This window comes from Zootoca vivipara, chromosome 11 (genome assembly GCF_965207765.1).
Source record: "Zootoca vivipara chromosome 11, rZooViv2.hap1.1, whole genome shotgun sequence".
NCBI lineage: Eukaryota > Metazoa > Chordata > Lepidosauria > Squamata > Lacertidae > Zootoca > Zootoca vivipara.
Window position 1 is genome coordinate 5,503,477 of NC_142594.1, and position 21,744 is coordinate 5,525,220.

Below are 21,744 nucleotides of genomic sequence, written 5' to 3' on the forward strand. Positions count from 1 at the left end.
TAGCTTCTAACAATCCGTTTGAGATTTCCCATTCTGGTTTCAGTTCACAGCACTTCGGCTCTGTTGAATGCTCTGAACATCACTCCTTTAAACAGGGGCTGGATGAGGCTGGGGGGAAGGTTGTCATTTATCCACGTTGTAACAGAGACTACAATGCCTTTTTTATATCATTTAGGGGCATCTTGCTTAACATTCTCATGTCGTACCAGAACATCTCCTCCTGATTCATAGTCGTCTAAGCTTTCACTTGAGGCAGTTCATGATATATGATAATCTTCTTAAACGATACCAGATACCCCCAGTGACCAGTTGCGATTTTGTTATTGTTCACAAAATGTAGCCTATCAAGTGCAGTGTGGACTGGCTCATATACAACATTTGCTTGCATGACTGGCCTTTCCAGGGGAGGAGTGTCTATGGTGCGCACCCCTCCCCACTCCCGTTTATTCAACTTTTTCATACCTTGTTTTGCATCACAACTGTAGCACTTCCTCTCCTCTCCTCTCTGTAAGGATGCACATAAAGGTACAAAATGTCTTTATGTAGGAACATGGGAAGCTGCCTTATTGTGAGTCAGTCCAACGGTCCCATCTAGCTCAGGATTAACTGGCAGAAGCCCTCCAGGGTTTCAGAAGAGGAATTTTTCCCAGCCCTGTCGGAAGATTCCTGTGGCTGAATCCAGGACCTTCTGCATGCAAAAGCAGCCGCTGTGCCACATAGCTTTGTCCCTTCCCTAGTTTTGTAGAGAGGCTACAAAAGTAGACAAATGATTTGGTCCAGAGCAGCCCTGTAGTTCAAGGGGTTTGCTGTTCTAGAGTAAGACCGATGGGTTCTTTTGTGCTGTTTACCTGGCCTCTTGGCATTGGGTATCTTGGCCAGTTAATGATAGGAGGAGGGGCACTGCGAGGGCCTTGCCCACCACCTCTCCCCTCTGTTGCTGGGAGCGACTGCAGTGTTCAGAAGCCAGGTAAGCAGAGCCACCTTACCCAGCTCCACCAATTGCTCCCATTCATTTCTGCCCACTGTGTTTCCAAACACAGGGTAAGCATGCACACCTGAATACTTTGCTTGATAGATAGATACTTTATTGTCATTGTACTTTAAATAGTACAACGAAATTGAATGCCCTCCCTTAAAAACAAAACAAAAACAGAATTACAGTCATACACATACTGTACATACACATCCCCCTATTCTGTTACACTGTCTTTGTTTAAAGTTGTGGCTTCCAAAGTTTTTGCAGTGTTGGAGGAGAAAGTCGCTTATGTTTCCTTTTCCTTTTGTGTTGTATATTAGCTCTGCTTCCCTTCTGAGGGCAGGTTGCTTTGTATATCTTGAAGGGCTTGGTTTAAGTTTTGCACATTTCACAGTAGCGCGGTAGTCTGCAAGTGTGAGTTAGTGAAGAGCAGTAGCTGGGAGATGGAGGATTGGAGTGGTGTTCAGCTTGTTTTTTTTTAAAAAGTAGGTGCAGTCCTTGTTTCAGAACGTCATCCCTCACTCAAGAGATTCAGTGGTGTTCTGGGTTAAAATGTATGCTGGAGAACAGATTAAAAACCGGGACTCTCTGAAAGAGAAACTTGCGTGCATAGCTGGGTGAAATGGAATCAAAGAAGGTGGAATTTCCTTGTTTCTTTGGTATGTGAGAGTGGGAACAATTGATCGTTTAAATTGTTTGCTAGTGAAGAAGATCCTCAGAACACAGTTGCAATGTCTTCCAAACATAGCCAGGAGAGGCAGACCTGTGTGCATTCAAACCACGTAGCTGCCTTGTGGTAGTTTGTTAGGTGGAGAATATAAGACTAGAGTTGTGATTCCATTCACCATCTGCATGGGCTCTCTAGTATAGTGCTGTCAGTAGCATTCAAGAAATTAGGCTCTTCCAGAGGTAGCTACCAGGGCAGGGCTGCCTCTCTTTCCCTCTGTCTGGGCAGACTGTTGGAAACCTGACTATCCCGTCTTTATAGGGCAATGCTTTTGTTACAGTCTCTCTGTCTGACAGAGGGAGACTGATGCCCTAAGTCCTTCCTGCTACATCCTACAGCATCTGACAGTAGCTAATAATTCCCACTTAAAGTTAACCGTTGCACTTGAATTGTGTGTCTGATGCAGCACAAGTCTCATGGTGATAACAGTATATTCTAGTTTGGCATTATATAAATGTATTTTACACTGGCTCACCGCTTTGTTCCGCGGGGGGGGGGGGGGGGGGGAGATAGAAACCCTGAGCACTTGCCCCTTTAAGTTTTGCTATCTCTGGAGCACAGTATTGGGAAGTACTGCTTCCTCACCTCCTCATTCTGTTGTGGTGCCGCAGTCGTTTTCAAGGGACAAAAAGGAAAACATTTTCCTGCCTGAACTTTGTTAAGCATCTTTTGATTGGTGCTACAAGATAATGCTGGGTTTATGTGTAGCAAAATAAAACGTGATCAGGTTTGACACTGTTAAAAGGTGGCGTTAGGTGCAAAACTTGCTTCCCTTCCCTTTTTGCATTTAGGAAAAAAATGTCATAATTTCCAACTTTTATCTCTCCTTTTTCATTTTTCAATTCATTGATTGCCTTGTTCTTGATGCCTCCTATAAAAACTCTAGCAAAAATGCATCTGCCTAGCAAAGATGTGGGCTAGATGAGTGGATTTTATAGGTTCCGTTGATTACAGCAAAACTATATTTTGGTTGGGAAATACAGGTACTGGATTTAGAAAGAACACTTAACTTTTTTTTTAAAAAAAATGAGAATCTATATGTTATTAATGGCAGTTGTGGATATGCCAGTCCAGCCTGCTTCCCTGGAGCTTCATCCACAGTGGACCTCTACCATGTCCTTTGTATTCATGCAAGTAGTATCTAAATTAGTCAGAACAATGGAATGTATGAGTGGATTGCTACAGCTTCAACTCGTGGTAGATTTCCACGGTGGTCCCTCATTATTAATCATTCAACCAATAAAAAAAATGGATACTTCCTTTGCTTTCCAGTGAACTGCAGTTCCCTTACTGGGAAAACATATTGGATTCCACTGTGCACACCCAGGATTTAAAAAGACTTGTGTGATCCCCGTCATGACTCAAATGTGCGCACCTTTTACCATCATAGAATTTGCTACAAATGAAACAACATGTAAAATGTTTAGAAGACAAATACTGATCTATTTCTCTGGGAATTTATTGGCATAAATGTTAGGATTACAAACTTCATTTGCCTGCTTCAGGGACTATGTATATGAATGGTGCTTCATAATGACAATACAACTCTTAGTTAAGGTCAATATTAAAGCCTGTTTCCTTTTTTTGTTACTCAGTTTCCCAGTTCAACACTGAATTTTACATCAGTGGGATTGCACCTCTCTGTGATCAGCTTGTCCTACTTTCATACGTAAAGGAGATTTCGGAGAAAACGGTAAGTATTTTTCTGCACGCAAACTTCCAAATGGACACACACACAAGTTGTGAGCCAGGCATGCAGGTTTGTTAGTTGGCAAAAAGGTTCTTTAGCACTCAGACTGCAGGTGTTCCACACCTGTTTGTTAGTTGGCCCCAATGTGCTCGGTGGGACTCACCCTTAGGGTTGCCAGACTCAATAGAGGACAGGACTTCTGTGCCTTTAATTGCCCTGCTCTCTTTTGAGTCTGGAAACCTTAAAGAGAAACCAGCAGACCCTTTGTTTAATTTCCAAGCAAAGGGTCTGCTGGTTTCTCTTCAAGGTTTCCAGACTCAAAAGAGAGCAGGGCAATTAAAGGCACAGAAGTCCTGTCCTCTATTGAGTCTGGCAACCCTACTCACCCTTGAGGGAAGTTCACAGAAAATTCCAGACTTACAGCTCTCACCACTAGGAAATACCACCATGCTGGCAAAGGCTAATGGAAACGAGTCCAAAAATACCATGAGGGTACCATGTTGGCCAAAACTGGCCTAGTAGTAACCGAAGGGATTTAAGTGGGGTGACGGACTGTTGCAGCTACTTCATTTTCCAGGTTAGGCTGCAGTTTTAGCTTTTGCAGTACCATTGCAGTACTCTTCACACTTAAAGCAGCAAAAGTCATATTTTGGGGGGGTGGATGGGGAGGTGTTTTGCCCATCTCATAGCAAACAACGGATTGAATGCTGAAGAGCCAGAAGTTGTTCATTCATTCCTCTGTGTTTGTTTTAAATCTTTAATCTTTTGGCACGTGTGTGAACAGGAATTAAAGCTAAATTGCAGAGTGCTGCCTTGACGTTGCCCAGGCTCTTAAATAAAGCCTGTAAAGATGATTGGCTGCAGGTCACTCATGTCGCTGTGAGCGATGTGAGGAGAGCAGCTGCTTGGTACCCTTGCCTCTGTTATATGTGTCCAGCTAGACAAAGGATATATTGGATCACCAGTTCTTCTCGAGAGTGAATCTCCAGAGTCTTCACGACGCATTAGTTTAACAATACAAAATGAAAGAGAGGACAGGAAGGAAGAGGAGAAACCCTTGAAGTTACAGCATTGAGAGGGGCAGATGCTCTTGATCGTCCCTTTGATAGCAAGCTGGCATTAGACAGCCATTGCTATAGTAACCTTGAGCGATGGGGTGCGCACTGTTGCTAGGCAATGAAATGCTGTTGGCTCATGGTAACGCTCAAGTCTATTGAAATCAATAGGGTCAGCTTCTAGCCCTCTTGCAGGACAGCCAGATTATTATTATTTATTATTTTAAGGAAAAGGAACAAAGGTGCTTGTGCAGCTTCTCCCGAGAGAGCTAATGCTGTAGTTCCTCTCGATGAGTGAGTCAAAGAAAACTTATGAAGGAGGAGGTGATGCTGGGAAATGAGGGGATGGTAGGATGCAATTAGTAATACCAATGAGTCAGGATAAAGAAATCTGGCCAATCAAAGTTTACCCCTGTTTGTCAAAAAGCCAACAGGGTAGAGGTTCATTTTCCAAAGCGATGATATGCCCTAGATAGCTATATAAAATTTAGGAGATTTTTTTGTAACAGCAGGTGTTTGGCAACAACACGGGAAGAATGAAACTGTGTTGGGGATTATTTGAGAATTCACGAGGAAAACTTATCAAGAACACATACCACCTATCACCTGCTTGCTGCTCCTTCACGGATGTTAGATTTTTTTTTAAAAAAAAAACTTTTTAATCTTGAACATGCACACCTGAAACTTTTTATGTATAAACTGAAAAAACCAATACCACAGTATTTCAGCCATAGGAGATACATGGGCTAGGAAGCCAGTGCTGCTCGTCACATTTGCGCAAGACGGGAAAATGCAATATTTGTGTAAGGGTGTGATGCAGCTGCTATTTGTGGTGTTTAAAGAGACAGATTCTGGGAATTCTCGATCTTTAACATAGTTTTAAAGTAAAGGGAAATGGCTTATATAAAGATCTTCATGATTTGGTGCAGTTCTCTGAAAATTTCAAGTTTAATAGGCATTCTGTTCACATCCCAATGATATTATGAATCCAGCTGCAGAATGGAGACATTTGTGATCATTTGTAGCCAGCATTGCACTTTGTATATCGTAAGCTTATGTGTAAAGAAATCCGACCAATTAACGTTTGGCTTTTCCATTCTGCCTGATTTAAGATTTTTTGTGTAACCCAGCAGCTCGCATATATCAGCAGAATCTGGCCCAATAAATTTGTTCCTTTAACAACAAATACAATATTGCAACCAGATTCTGCCATGTATTACAATATAGGTAGTCAGAGTAGTAAAAATTCGCTCAGTCCATCACAAGGATGAGACGATTTTGTTGTTTGAATACATGTGCAGCCATGATGTTGTTACAAAAAGGACTTCCTTGAGTTTTATAAAGTTCAGAGGATCGTTACAGAGTCCATTTCCTTATATAGAGAGAGTCCTAGAGACATGTTTTTGAACAACCAGATGTGCAAATATACAAGCAGAACATTTGGGGAGCAGGCAGACTCCTGTAAACAGGGAGAACACAACAGCTAATCCTAGATCACATTGCCACAGAATGACATTTATGAGCCCCTATAGCTCCTCCATGGCTGTTTCCAGTTTAGCTAACTCCTATTTAGCTCCCAGCTCAGTCTGACAATCTCTCTACCCAACTAGCACCAGATTGTTCTGTAAGGGGGAGGGAGTACAGAGTACCCCCCCCCCCCATCATCAAGTGTAGCTCCTCACAGAGTAGCGAAGGAAACACAGACTCCGGGGAGGGAAGTCAGGACACGGAGAGAGAGTGCCCGGGCTCAGGCAGGATGAAAAAGCCCAGACTCCACAGACGGGAGAAGAGAGAAGGGGACCAGGGAGAGAGGGAAAACATGGAACGCAGACCCTTTCCTCCGGTTCCGGAATCACGAAGAAGACGAAAGGGGAGGAGATTCAGTGTCCCGCGCCTTTTATGTTGGGAGCGTTCGCGCCGAGGGGCACTTCCGGATTCTGCATCGGAGTAAGGAGACATGTTTCTGCACCTGCTTCACTGTACATATTAGCACTAATAAACACGTTATGGAAAAGTAACCTGAGGAGCGTCGTTACTCGAGAGTAGTCACCAGAAACCCCTGACATGTTCCTCTGTCTTTTCCACTAGCTGGAAGTTGTGACGTCACAAAGGCTTGAGATGGATTTCCAGTTCCTAAGCACCATTCTGTTCTCTTGCTTTTCAGCAGATGCCAGGTCATTCAAAACTATATAGCAGTAGGTCCGCTGACAATAATCAAGGCAGCAAACCTTGTTACAACACAAGTGATATTTCTGTGGCTATATTAAGTGTTGGCAATAGAGAATCCAAATGAGCAGTTGGAAATGCTTGGGACTTCTCATCTGACCCCTAGCACAAACTTTCATCCCAATGAATTGCCCCCCCCCCTGCACCATTATTGCACACATCAGGCAAAAAGCTTTTTAGGGAGCAGCGCAAGACATCTTCTTGAGACCCTGGGAAAACGCTGCCAGTCAAAGTGAAGGCAGCACTTGGTTAAATGGGAGCTATTTGGCTGACACATTAGAAGGCAAATCTATTCGGGGGGTTTCCATTGGCTGCTTATGCAGAAAAAAAACTTGGTTGCAAAAGGATACAATTCAGACGATCTTTTCAGGTATATTACCGGTAGAAAACATCAACAACACGTTGTGTGCTTCAGTGCTGAATATGTGGTTTTCTTTCCCCCAGGAAAAGGAGTGTTGTGCCAGACCTAGGCTGGATATAATCCAGCCATTTCCTGAATCTTGTGAAGAAATCTCCTCCGATGCTCTAACTGTGAGGCGCTTCCAAGAAAACGAATGCCGTGATTATTGTTTGGGTGAGAAATTTGCAGTAGTCTGGCCATTATTTTATATGCTGTTTTGATTGTCAATTTGCGTTCAGGTCCAGGATTCCATTAGGGTTAAGCCATTGTTCTGCGAAGCACAAGGCGCTAAGGGTGGAATTAGAGCATTGCTCCGGTTGTCAGGATCGGCATGTCCAAATGTTACAGTGTTGATGGTGGATGATTTCAGCAAGAGCCTTGCAATTGGTTGCGTGGCAGTACTCTGAAACTGATCCCGTGGACCCTTAGTCCTTCTAATGGACCAGTACATTTGTTTCTGATCTCTTAACCAGTCCCTTAAGAGAGATCAGCGACTGTTTGCAGAGGTCCATTGTTAAGGAGTGTTTTGTTTGTTTCATTGGGGGGTTGTTTGTTGCTGGGTTTATTTTTGGTAATGCACATGGGTGAATTTAAGAAATACTGAGATGCCACATTAATTTACTCAAGCAAAAGGCATCCAGAGCACCTGCTTTCAAAGAAGTCAAAGCTTTTTGTCTTTTGCAGAATATTCAGAGGGCGAATCCCTGTTTTATATCATCAGCCCAAGAGATGTTGTTGTGGCCAAAGAACGTGACCAGGATGACCATATTGAATGGCTCTTGGAAAAGAAGAAATATGAAGTAACTTTTGCACTTTCCTCTTTAAATTCTTGTCAGTGTCAATGAGTAGACCTCTCTGAGTGACTTGTTTTCTGTTTTATGACTTCTTAAATAGAGTTCAGGTTTTTTTACAGGAATCATTCCTGTGTTAATTAGAAAAGACCCAACAGGTTTAGGTGACAAGAGGTTGCCCTCTCCATCCACAGCTCATTGCTGTGCATTTGCCATAGTGTTGTAGGCTTGGGGTTTGTCCCATCGAATTCAGTAGGACATGTTTATAAGTAGACATGTATACGATTGCACTATAAGCAACATATATGAGAGCAGCATCTGCTTCTGCCTGAATTGTACTATTTGTGTTCACTTTATTTTTCCTGTCCTTTAAAGTGTTGCCCCCTTCCTCTGTGGTGTTTCACAACAATTAGAATTAGCAGCATTTCCTTAAAAATATATAGGTTAGTTGCTTTAAAAGAATGAAACTGTCCACCAGACTGGAGAATTTCTCTCTCTCTCGCTCTGTGTGTGTGTGTGTGTGTGTGTGTGTGTGTGAAAGAGAGAGAGAGAGAGAGACTAAAATCAGAGGAGTTATTTGGGAATTATTTTCACTTGCCTATCAGAAGAGACCAATAGTCTGTTGTCCTACAGAAATCCTCTGTATACATGAGAGTGACCCCATCAAGCCCTTACATCTAAATAGACCTGCATTGGATTAGGAGTTCTGATTTGAGATAACCATGGTGAAAATTGAGGCGGAGTGATCTCTGTTCTAGTTTAGTTCATCCAGAACACTTTTGCTTCTGGCTCCACCCACCAGGCCCCACCAGGAAAAAAGATTGCATACCCTGGTCTAAGGTTTAACAGTTGTCGGAAATTCCTGATGCAGTGGCTGCAAGCAGTCAAAATGAAGTATGACGCTGAAAATGAAAGTTAGTTTCCTGATTTTGCATACTTTATTTCAGTTTTTAATCATCTTAAGTTCATTTGACTGCATAATACAGCACTTTTAGCTCAGAATTCCAGCTTGTGCATTAGGAATTGTTGGGGTTCATCAAGCTATCTGTTAGGCTTTTCATTTATCAAAGAAAGGGAACCTGAAAAATATACAGTGGAACCTCGGTTTACGAACATCTCGGTTTACGAATGTTCGGTTTACGAACGCCGCAGACCCATCTGGAACGGATTAATCCACTTTCCATTACTTTCAATGGGAAAGTTCGCTTCAGTTTATGAACGCTTCAGTTAATGAACAGACTTCTGGAACCAATTGTGTTCATAAACCAAGGCACCACTGTATGTGATAAACACTTTATGCAGCATTTAAGTATTCAGTTGCCTTTAAGGCTGGGTTCCCCAGGAAAAGGTGGTAGTTTCTAACACAGGTTTTTGTTATGAAGTTTGTGAACTCTCTTATGCTGTGAATAACTACAAGTAAATAAAGGGAGCAAACACATGCTTCTGTTCCCGGTTTGTTATAGTCTCATTTGCGTTTCACGCTGAAAACGTTCAAGTGGGTTAATTCTTCCTAAGGCATATATGCAAGTTGGTCCACATTGAACTTCATTATGCACAAAGCACTGTTTCATTGGATTGTAAAGGCTTTCAGGCATATTCCACAGAAAGCCCTTTGTTTAATAGCCAGGGAATAGCTTGTGTTGTAACCCGCATTAAGCTTTCAGTTTTCATTTTGGGTAGCAAGAAGGTAGCTCTATTTCTGCACCCACGAGATGCCAGCTCAATGGATAAGCCACAAATTAAACTTAATGAAAAATCATTCTCTTACTAGTGGTGGATTTATTCTTTGTCTTTTAGTTGAGCACTCAGAAAACAAATCAAGGTACCTTTTTTGACAGGTGTCTCTACAGCAGAGGCTTTTCTGCTGGAAAATGAACTCCTGTGATTGTACCTCATATGGTGTCATCCTCCTGAAATTTGATCTTGATGCACTAATGTGGAGTGAACCCAGATGGATCCCAAGATCCCCCCCCCTTTTCTTTTAACAATTGCTTTTGTTTGAGTATGAATTCAAAGCTGTTCATTCGACCGTGACATTAAACGTTCTAGTGTTTTCAAACACAAGGCACAAGAGACAAAGCCACAGTTTTCCAGATTTCTCTACAGAAGTTTTGAATACTTGACTCGGGTGTCATCTTTGCTTGTATTTATATAGGAGGCTTTGATGGCAGCTGAGATCAGTCAGAAGACCATGAAAAAGCACAAGATTCAGGTAAGTCTGCAAGCTTGATTTGAATTCTTTTAAGAAAAAGAAGGCATACAAAAGGCTCCCGACCTTTCAGAAATAAATTAATAGTTTCCCTCTGCGCTAAGCGAGGCCTAAGGTTACATGTATGGGTTGTTTTGTGCCTAGTTCCCCCCATTCCACCTGTAAAATCTACTGGCACCAGGGCCATCTTAAGCATATCCGGTGCCGTGGTGCGAAGATCCCTCCGGCACCCCCCCTTTCCCAGAGTTGTTGACCTTTTTTAGGAAGGGATCCCCAGAGTTGTTGACCTTTTTTAGGGAGCTGATACCACACTTGCATATTATCTCTGCTTGGGAAAAGAAAACAGGAAACATAAACAAACTGTTTTTTGTTGCCTGTTTATTGCGTGTCGAGGTCCCCAAACCACCCCTCAAAGTAAAACACACTCCACACAGAATTTTTTAAGGTTTTGGGCATAAATTTGGCCATAACTTTATTAAAATGCAAAATATGTGAGTGCCACGAGATCACAAGGGAGGGAAGGGGATCGCGAGGCAAGGAGCCTCTCTCTCCCAGACAGCAGGAGGAAGCGGCGAGTCCGAGGGAGCGCACGACCTGGGGCCAGTCAGACCCACCACCTGCAGCCGCCTCCTCCACAGGGCTCGCCCCTGCCCACCCCCGCCTCTCCTTCGGAAAGTTCCAGAACAGCCCCCCCCACGCACGCAGCTACCGGGCACCCCAGCCCCTATTAAATACCCCCCACCTGCGCCTCGCCGGAGCCCGGCACTCAGCTGGCCTCAGGCAAAGGGCAGAGAGCAGCAGGAGAAGCCGCGAAGGCGGCTGCAGCGGGTGGCAGCGGCAGAGGGGGTCTCCATGCCATCCCACCTCCCTGCGAAGCGCCAGGCGAACAGTGACTTTGGGCTCTGCCACTCCTGAGGCGAGGGGACGAAGGAAGGGCGGGTAGGCGGGCGAAGACGCGCAGACGGCCCCTCCTCACGCGCTCTCTCTTGAGCTGCTCTTTCGCTTTCCCTCAGGCAGTGCGCTCGGCTCTCCAGAGTGCGAGGTGCTCAGCTGTGGGAGGAGGGAGACAGAGGCCGTGGCGACTGCAGGGGGCGGGGGAGAAGCTTTTCCCATTGGCCCCGCAGGGCACGCTCGAAGCATGGGCAGGGAGGTGGGGGGCAGAGCAGCAGCGCCCCAGGTGGCCAGACGCCCTTGCGCATTGCGCCACCCAGCCCAGGCCTAGAGACGGCAATGACTAGCACTTAACTTGCCCCCTGAAGTCAAAGTGCCCCACCGTTCTCTTCCCTCTGGGTGTGGGGCTGTGGGAGGGAAATGCCAGTATCGGGATGCAGATAATTTGCATATGTCATGGTAGGAGAGGGTGAAACTAGACGCATTATTGCTGTTTGTCATAAGATCTGGTTTGGCCCAGGAACAGATCATAGTCACTGCCCAGTCAACCTTAATACATACACTATTTATCTTAGTGACACACTCAGGCAGTTTAATTTGCCACTCTAAACCTAAGGGCATCCCAAGCGGAGTTTGAGCCAGGGCTTGTCAGTTCTTGGCTATGGAGTGCATGGCTCAGTCCCAGGATCACGAAGAAAATCATGCTTCTAAGCCTGTGCAAACGAAACAAAATCAAAAACTTTGCCACTTGGCCAATATGGTCTGCCCTACATGTGAAATTAGTTTCTAAGTCAGGATTTTGCTTTCAGCCTCGTGACTCTTTTACCTTTTTCTCTGGGATTGAGAGAGAGAATGGGAGAGAGTTTTGGCTGCTGTTCCCCACCTTTTGCCTGCCTCAACTTCATGATCTCTGGGCATGCAGGGTCACATGCAATCCATATGCACAAGGCTGCCTTAATTTCTGTGCTTATATTTGTATTTGATGTTTCCCCCATTGTAAGTTAAAGTTAAATGTTTCTCAGACTTTCAGTGAAGCAAGTACTGGAACAGAGATACTGTTGTTGCTGTTTTTAAAAAAGAAACCCAGTTTGCACTACTTTTAACTACTTGGATGTTTGTTCCCGCCACCCACCCTTTTCCTGTGTAAATGTATCGTGCTGCAGAAATGTGAAGTAGTGTGTTAGGAGCAAAAACATTTTTCTAAGCATGCTAGAAAGTTGCAAAGTAGTAAAATGGAAAACAATATTGCGAACCGCCCTGTGATCCTTGGATGAAGAGCGGTATAGAAATTTAATAAATAGTAATGATTATCCAGAGGAGGAAGAGTGGCAATTAGTCCAATATGATTAGATGTCGGACAGGGAATGCTCTCCAGATGTTGTGGTTTCCTCCAGACATTACTAGATTACATTGGCTTCTCGTGATTTAAGACAGTTCAGAAAGCAGAATGGAATGTTATCTTAGTAACCAACAGTAAGGAACCTGTGGCCCTGCAGGTGTCGTTGCGCCAACTTCTCTCATCCCTGGTCATTTAGACTGGGGGTCATGGCGTGTGGAGCCCAATCACACCTGGGCGAACCACAGTTTTCACATCCCTGTTATATAAGCATTCATGAACAATAACACTTCATGGTTTAGACCAACCTTTCTCAACATTGAGTTCCCACCATCCCTGACCACTGGTCCTGCTGCCTAGGGATGATGGGAGTTGTAGTCCAGCAACTTTGAGAAAGGCTGGTGTAGACTGATCCTCTCTATTAATGCCCTGCACCTCTGCAAGTCTTTCTTTCTTTCTTTCTTTCTTTTTTCTTTCTTTCTTTCTTTCTTTCTTTCTTTCTTTCTTTCTTTCTTTCTTTCTTTCTTTCTTTCTGCTCAGTCACTTTCCCAACATAGGAGAATTATTACCCAAGAGCTGGGAGGGACAGGGAGATAATAGAAACAAGACCAGGAAGAATATAATCTGATTTGCACCTATATTTAAAATTTAAAATTATTTTAAGTGCTCTTTATAGTAAGCCGTTTGATAATACACAAACAAGCATGTTTGTTACCGAGGAATAAGAAACTTGAGATACCCTACAAAAAAACAACAACACATCCTGGTATTTGATTCTAACAAGTCACTTGAATACAAATGCCAGACCCTTGGCTGCGGAAGGATGTGTGCAATTCTTAGATGTACTTTTAACTAATTGTATTTTATTTTCGCCCCAGGATATAGGTTTAGCCTACATAAACCATCTGATGGAAATTGGAGAGTATGACCTGGCAGCACGGTAATATGTTTAGTTTGAATGCATTGGGGTACAATTGTGTGCACCTCTGTGATTGTGTACACTGTTTGTGTGTGCAAGCTGTACACATGGCGGGTAATATTTTGATAAACTGGATTATTCTGAAACGTTGCCTGTTTGCTTACCCAGATTAATGTTAGTATGCTTTTGATATAGATGACAGTGAGTGAGGTTTAATGTACATAACCACCTATTTGGGGGGGGGGGTTCCCCATTTTGGTTTTGCTCTTTGGGCTCCCCTTGTGCTGAATGGTTCTGAGGTTAAGTGCCCCAAGACTTGTTGGAGCTCCATGTAGTTTCAGCAGGCTGCAGGAGCCCTTGTGCATGTTGGGCTCTGGATTATGGTCAGTAAGTTTATGTTCTGAACAGTGACCTAAGCTGGAATTAGAAGCAATACAATAAAGGATCCCAAATAACTTGGAGGTTGGTACACAAATGGTGCTGCTGTGCATAGATGGAAGATGATTTTGAAGTGGCAACCTGATTTATGAGCCTCTTCTCCCTTCTATATACCAGGAAATGCCAGAAAATACTTGGCAAGAACACAGATCTCTGGGAATTTGAGGTGCACAGGTTTAAAGAAATCGGACAGCTTAAGGTATGTAGAGTCACATATTTTTCAGGAAATTTCTCTGGCTGGTTATGTCAGTTCATAGAGCCACCTGCCAGGATTCTATGCATGTGGCGAAGTGTGACTCAACGCACTTCTTCACCATGCGTATAAGCTAATGCCTGGGCTAGTGTGAGCATTATACCCTTTTACAGCTATGGAATATAGGCTTTTCCACATTTCCCCCCACCCCTTTTTCCGTGAAAGAACATTCACATTCCTAGCACATGTGCTTTATGTTACCTTGCCCACATGGGAGGTTTGTGTGTATCTGCATATTCCTCCATCTGTGGGTTATCTGTAGGAGGTTTAGTAGCACGGTCATACCCCATTTATGTATCCCTCTGATGCCTTCAGTTTTATATTTTTATATTTTTATGTATCCCTCTGATGCCTTCAGTTTTATATGTTTATCTTTGTATTGAGAAATGTTTTTTGTTTCTGACTATCGGTCGAATAAAGTATATTGATTGATTGATTGATTGATATTCCTCCATCATGTACACAAAATCCCTTCCTAGGTGAGTGTGTGAACAGAGTTAAGGAATAGCATCATGTATCTTTTGATTCCAAAACTTAACAGATTGGTATTCGTTGCCACACAGAAAGCTTGGCACAAGATGCTGCAAAACTGTTCCTGAAGTTTAAAATGCAGCAAGACGCACAGTTTTCCGGTTCTTGTACAATATGTTACGTCTTAGTGGTGACTAACAGCCGAACTGCAACCCTCCCAGGTTGAAGTTTACCCCTTTTCCTTCCCCGCAGAGTTGTATTTGTTCACAAAAGCCCCTGCTTGGAAGAAGAGAGCATAGTCGGTCTCTCTGACCTTGTGACTCACTTCTTTTGCACATCCTTTGACTCATTAGTAAGAGCACCAAGAAATAATTACGTTTCAGGCGAACAGATGGCTATTCTGTTGTGTGCTACAAAAGATAGGAGGGAGAGGAAAGAATTCTGCCACTTTTCTGTGCCTTGCTAGCATAGCAAACCAAGTAATCTAATGGAGCATGTTTGTTAGCAAGCTTTTAAGTTAATAAATTGCCCGTGGCATACAGCTAAAGGACTGTCACTTCCAGAGCAGTAGAAAGCATTTATGAACATGCCCTCTAATAACATATACACGTTTTCTTTCCAAGTTTTATGCTTTCCTATTCAAAGTCGATGAGCCAAAAGGGGCATATTATTAAGATCTCGCAGCAGGTGGCCCCTTGCTGCTTTTTGAGCTGTTAAATTCTGCTCGGGAGTGTGAAGGTGTCGCAGCATTGTGGCTTGTCTTGTAGCATCTGCCTTCTTACGGAATTAAAGATAGAGGGGGAGACAACAGCACCGCTTGCGGGTTTTTTAGAGGTTTGGTGTGCACTTTGCCACATTGAAAGATAACCTCTCAAGTCCGTTTGCCTCTATTTCGCTTCAATAAGGGTCTTCAGAATGTGTGTAGGTAAAATTGTGATGTGCTGTTTTCACCATCACCACTCCCTTCTGAATTTATTTCCTGCCGCTTGGATGTGAATGTCTTGAGCAGATGTCTCCACTTATGCCATCCAGCAGACTGTAAAATTTAGAAAATATTTGTAGGCTTTCCAAAAAGCCTCTCTGTTAAATTACTGCCTTTCTAAACAGGTGGTTGTTTTCACCTTTCTGAAAGCAGATCACAGAAAGACAGAAGATGCTGTGCAATAAAGCTCCTCTCTTGTAAGCTGCAATGTTAACATGAGCTGCCTTTATCCCTCTTGCAGTGATTCTAATCTACCTTGAGCTACTATGGTTCCGTGGTGGTAGTCAACAAGCGTTAGTATCTGTCATGTGCATCCAATTTAATCACATAACAGGGTCCTCAAAATGTGTCTGGGCTGCAAATTAGTTTGATCCTGCTGCTAACTTTTAAAAAAACTTGGATCACTTAAAAGGCCCTGGGAAAAAAAAGTTCTATCTAGTTATTGACCCCTTCCATGCTGCTTTGGAAATGCATCCTGTGTCAGAATGTAGTTGGGCTCAATTTTGGACAAAAGATATTATTTGCTTTCTGTTACCCTCTTGGGGGACCCAGGTGGCGCTGTGGGCTAAACCACTGAGCCTAGGGCTTGCTGATCAGAAGGTCGGCGGTTTGAATCCCTGTGACGGGGTGAGCTCCCGTTGCTTGGTCCCAGCTCCTGCCAACCTAGCAGTTCGAAAGCACATCAAAATGCAAGTAGATAATTAGGAACCGCTATAGCGGGAAGGTAAACGGCGTTTCCATGTGCTGCTCTGGTTTGCCAGACCTGGAAGCTATACGCCGGCTCCCTCGGCCAATAATGCGAGATGAGCGCGCAACCCCAGAGTCGGTCATGACTGGACCTAATGGTCAGGGGTCCCTTTACCTTTACCTTAAACTCTTAAGCATCACTTTTATTTCTGGCCAAAATCCATCCCCAGCAACTGTACAAGAGCCTTTTCATAGGCATGGAAACAGGGAGTCATGTGCCCTATTCTAGGTTTGTTCTCCAGTATACAATTTCCTTAAGGAAGAAACCCAAAACGGCTTAGGACTCCAATCAAGCCTACCCTCTTTTCCTCCTCCCTATTTAAATGCAACCCCATTTACCTGAATGCATTAGGTGTTCTTTAGACCAACTGGGATAAATTTCATTGCACAGCTCTTTCAAAATTGCCGCCGGTATAATTTTTCACTCCTTCTATTGAGAACGCTCTCAGAATGTCTTGATGTTGATAGCATTTTACTGCATTCTAGTTTTCCACAGCAATTTGAGCAGTCTCTCTCACACACACACTCACAAAATTTTGTTCTCTCTCAAATGCAAGGTTTTGAGCCTCTTTTGTTCCATTTCCTCTCATAGGCGATTAGCCGCTATTTGCCAAGACGGGATTCGGTCCTGAAGCCTTTTATCTATGAAATGGTCCTGCATGAATTTCTGGAGAGTGACTATGAGGTACCACATTATCTCTTTTGAATGCCATTGACAGGGAATAGCATCTAGCAGCGCAGTGGTGAAGCAGAGATTGGGGTGAGGCATAGCAGCTGTCACAAAGATACATGGCTGTCACACAGCCAACAGTGAGCGCGACACTGTGAGCCAGGCGAGGATCTTGTAAGGACACAGCAGCCAGTATAACGCCATGTGGCCAGCCTCTGCCGCTCTGCTTCCTGGTATAGCACAATGGGGCGGTTCACAGCTGCTGCTCTCGTTACATTCACACAGAGTAGTACCCTTAAAGCAGTGTAAGGTCAGTGGGCTGCATTCAGCCAATGAAGAATTTCTCCCTTGACAACTGACACTAAGCAAGGACACTAAATACAGGATGGGAGGCTTGAGAGCAGTACATGTGAAAAGGACCCAGGAGTCCTGGTAGACCACAAACTTGACATGAGTCAACAGTGTGATGCAGCAGCTAAGAAAGCCAAGGCAATTCTTGGCTGCATCAATAGGAGTATAGCATCTAGATCAAGGGAAGTAATAGTACCACTGGATTCTGCTCTGGTCAGACCTCACCTGGAGTACTGTGTCCAGTTCTGGGCACCACAGTTCAAGAAGGATACTGACAAGCTGGAACGTGTCCAGAGGAGGGCAACCAAAATGGTCAAAGGCCTGGAAACGATGCCTTATGAGGAATGGCTTAGGGAGCTGGGTATGTTTAGCCTGGAGAAGAGAAGGTTAAGGGGTGATATGATAGCCATGTTCAAATATATAAAAGGATGTCATATAGAAGAGGGTGAAAGGTTGTTTTCTGCTGCTCCAGAGAAGCAGACACGGAGCAATGGATTCAAACTATAAGAAAGAAGATTCCACCTAAACATTAGGAAGAACTTCCTGACAGTAAGAGCTGTTCAACAGTGGAATTTGCTGCCAAGGGGTGTGGTGGAGTCTCCTTCTTTGGAGGTCTTTAAGCAGAGACTTGACAGCCATATGTCAAGAATGCTTTGATGGTGTTTCCTGCTTGGCAGGGGGTTGGACTGGATGGCCCTTGTGGTCTCTTCCAACTCTATGATTCCATGAGAAAAACCTTTGCAGTCTGGATGCTGGCAAGAGCTCTTGCGTGGTCTGTCCTTCCCACTTCATGGAGTACCACTTGCACTCTAAGGCAATATAAAAATGCAAGAACTCGGTTTATTGATTCATTCATATGCAACCATGTAAAAATCCCAGAGCAGTTTATGTCATAAAACCTTGAAATGCAAAAGAATCCACTCAACATACTCAATTTGAATTCTGCACCAGTCTTCAGCAAACCTCGTTCCCTCCAGATATTGTCGGCCTACAACTCCCATCAGCCTTTGCCTTTGCTGGCTAGTGCTGATGGGAATTGTAGACCAACAGCATGTGCAGAAGGGCACCGCGTTGCCAAAGGCTGCTGTACAGAATTATCCGGTATACAGAGGAATACTGCAAAACATAGGAATGTTTAGGAAGCTGTTTGACTGCAGGCTGGAATAGGCAACAGTTTATATAAGTTTGTTGAGTTATCTGTTTTACTAAATGAAAAACAGCTGCGTTGCATTTGCGCTGCAAACAGCACAATAGTGTCCAAAGTACTTTCAGGTTAACCTTCAGCAGTGATAAGTGAAAACAAAGGAAACTGTAAAATGAGCAAATAAATGCATGAATAATCAATGACCTGCTCTTCCATGGTCTTGGGAGTGTATTATCTTAGAACTATTCTAGGAGAATTGAAATAAGCAGAATATTACTTTCTTCCTCTGTTCAATTATTCTAAAGTGTGACAATTTAGTTCCACTTCGTTATTCATAATAGTAAAGGTAACATCTCCATACTCTCTGGATTCTATATTTGAAAAATGTAAAATGTCTCAGCAATTTAAGCTCCCCAGAATGGGGGGGGGGATCCACTTCCATTTGTTCAATAGCAGTGCAGTATTGTATATATTCCTGCACATAAATCACCTTGGGTCAATACAGCCAAACACTCACTAAAGGCAACCTACCACAGGATGTAGAGAATCACTTTGTGATCCAGATAGATAGATCTCGCCCAACTTGTGTGGTGAACAGAGTTTTATAGCACTTGAAATCCCGGGAAACAGGGAGTGGTATGGCTATTGGGAAGATCTTCAACTTTTTAGGCAATGGCTTTGCTGGTTTTAAAGTTTGAATGCACTGGTTGATGAATGATGAGTGATTTTTTTTCCCATTTCAAGGGTTTTGCAACATTAATTAAGGAGTGGCCTGGGAACCTTTATAACAACGCAATCATTGTCCAAGCAGTAGTGGACCATCTGAAGAAAGATCCACAGAACAGGACTTTGCTGAAAACCCTCGCAGAGTTGTAAGTCTATAATGCATTTGAATGGCTGCCCTGAGTTTTTTTTTAACTGTTTCTGTTCTTTAAAGAACTGAGCATGTTTAACTACAGTGCCCTTCCTTGGACCGCCAGGGTTTTACACATTTATCTCTACAGAGAATTAGTTTGTGCTCCTCCCACCCCTTATTTCACAGTCGCTGGGCAGGTTTGCATCCTTTTCAGTGTGTGTGTGTGTGTATAAAATCTGTTGCACTAGGGAAAGCAGAATAGAATGTGGCATAAGGAAGCCATTTTTAAAATTAAAATTAGCCAGGGAATGTATTACTCAAAGAGTTTTTTGCAAAGTACAGGAGAGGCAGAGTCTCAGACTGGGGCACCCAGAAATCAGAACCTTTTGCACCTTCCTTCCTGTGTCGCTAGTGTTCTGCACCCCTTGCAAACGCGGGTAGGTGCTGCCATATGGGGCATCCCATGGGCATGAACACTGGCATGTATACTGCCAATCAGCTCATACCAGAAGCCATGAAGCCCTAACATTCATGTGAGCATTTTGTCATTGGGAGAACCTGCCTCATCCATCCCTCCTTCCTTGCCAGCCTTCACAACCAAAGCACCACTCTCTCTGAGATCGCATCCTCAGCCTTTTGCATCTTCGCCTATTTTCAATGGAGCCAGACTCTGAGTGATGGAATCAGTGGGAGAACCCTCTTGCTTTATTTTGGTTTTGCACAAGGAAGCGTGGTTTCGTTCTCTCCCCTTTCTGAGTATCTCTCCCAGTCCTCAGGCCAAGTGCAGTCATTTGACAGACAGTCGCCTCACACATTGGCCTGGCTCGCACATTTTGATAAGCCAAACTCTGGCTCACTGGAACCACATGAACATTAGGGCCCCCAGAGAGAAGCTTGCGGCCATTTTGCTCTTCCCCAGCCTTTTTGTGGGGGAGGAGGGGGAAAGGAGATTGTTAGCCGCTTTGAGACTACTTCGGGTAGTGATAAAGCGGGATATCAAATCCAAACTCCTCCTCCTCCTCCTCCTCCTCCTCCTCCTCCTCTTCTTGTTGATGCTTGCCTTTATAGCCCTAAATGGCCTCGGTCCAGTATACCTGAAGGAGCGTCTCCACCCCCATCGTTCTGCCCGGACACTGAGGTCCAGCACCGAGGGCCTTCTGGCAGTTCCCTCGTTGTGAGAAGCCAAGTTGCAGGGAACTAGGCAGAGGGCCTTGTGTGGCAATATGCCCTCCTTCCCCAGAATAAAGACTCATGACACCGGGATTAAGATTTAATTAATTGGGTGGTTAAGGCCACAACTTTATTAATTATGCATGTAGAGCGGAATTGGCTTAGGCGTTGGAACCTAACAGACTATATCCGACTCCAACCCGTGTGTTGAAGTCTGTGAGAAGTTAACCACCAGAAAGGAGCCCCACGACGTAGATCTACTAGAGCTCCTCCTGTGGCCACCGAAGGGGCGTGCCTTACGGCCCAGGCAACTCCAGGCTCAGGACCAAGCCTCGCCCCCGGAATCCTTTAACGGAATTACTTCTCCAAATTAGGGCAGCTGATGACGTAACTTGCCCCTCCTCCATCTAATTGTTATGCAAATTTCCAACGCCTAACCGCCACTCGAGCCCCTCCAGGCTCGCCGCCAATCCGCTCACATGTGAATACCACCCTACTTCCCAATTCGAAATTAATTATTTAATTATTTTAACGCTTCAACATTATTAAAGGGCTGTGGTCCTAATCTCTTATTCGCCTAGTTATGTACTCTAACACGTAACCAATCTCGGATTCCCGTAGTTATGTTCTCGAGCCAGATATCATTCCCCATAGGCGACAGATGTACACCGTCATAGCGATAAAGGGCTGCTTCACTCTGTTTCAAACTTGGGTGTGAGACGACTCGGCCATTCAAGGATAACACTCTGCGGATCACAAAGGAATTCAGGCGCCGCCTGGTTCTGTTCAGAGCGATAGGGCAACGTCCATCGCGCCAAATGCGCCTCTCCAGCAAGGAGGACCAAAGCAGCGTCATCACCGGGCAGGAGTCCAATAGGATATCAAAGTCACTGAATATTTTCAATTTCAAGTCCACTGCATTACGGTAGGCAAGGTCATTCTCCCCTAGCTGCAGCACCAGCAGGTCAGGGTAGCCGAGTGAAGCAGCCCGGTTTTTGATGGTCGGCAGCAACTCGTCCCACCTCCGACGCAGGCGCGGAAGTGGCTTTCTCGGTGGTGGCGCCTGCCCTGTGGAACGCCCTCCCAACAGATGTCAAAGAGGAAAACAACTACCAGACTTTTAGAAGACATTTGAAGGCAACCCTGTTCAGGGAGGCTTTTAATGTTTAATAGATTATTGTGTTTTATTTTTCTGTTGAAAGCCGCCCAGAGTGGCTGGGGAAACCCAGCCAGATGGGCGGGGTATAAATAAATTATTATTATTATTATTATTATTATTATTATTATTATTATTATTATCATCTCAACCCAGTCTTGTCGTTAAGTTTTATCCTTGCTGGCCATGAGCTGCAGCCCAGATTTATTTGCATGGTTCCAGGAAGCCATAGTTTGGTTTACTGTGACATATGAACCAGGTCATCATGTTCCCACCCCACCCCCAC

General features: G+C 44.1%; 1 protein-coding gene across 1 annotated transcript in view; it reads left to right on the top strand.

The window, feature by feature from the left end:
* The window catches only part of VPS41 (VPS41 subunit of HOPS complex), a 113,989-nt gene that overhangs the window by 68,694 nt on the left and 23,551 nt on the right, over positions 1-21,744 (top strand). Inside the window, exons 11-18 of the mRNA XM_060280561.2 lie at positions 3,299-3,396; positions 7,119-7,248; positions 7,759-7,874; positions 10,021-10,077; positions 13,180-13,241; positions 13,776-13,857; positions 16,704-16,796; positions 19,021-19,148. Of these exons, the coding sequence (XP_060136544.1) occupies positions 3,299-3,396; positions 7,119-7,248; positions 7,759-7,874; positions 10,021-10,077; positions 13,180-13,241; positions 13,776-13,857; positions 16,704-16,796; positions 19,021-19,148 (766 nt within the window). The remainder of the gene's footprint in view (positions 1-3,298; positions 3,397-7,118; positions 7,249-7,758; positions 7,875-10,020; positions 10,078-13,179; positions 13,242-13,775; positions 13,858-16,703; positions 16,797-19,020; positions 19,149-21,744) is intronic.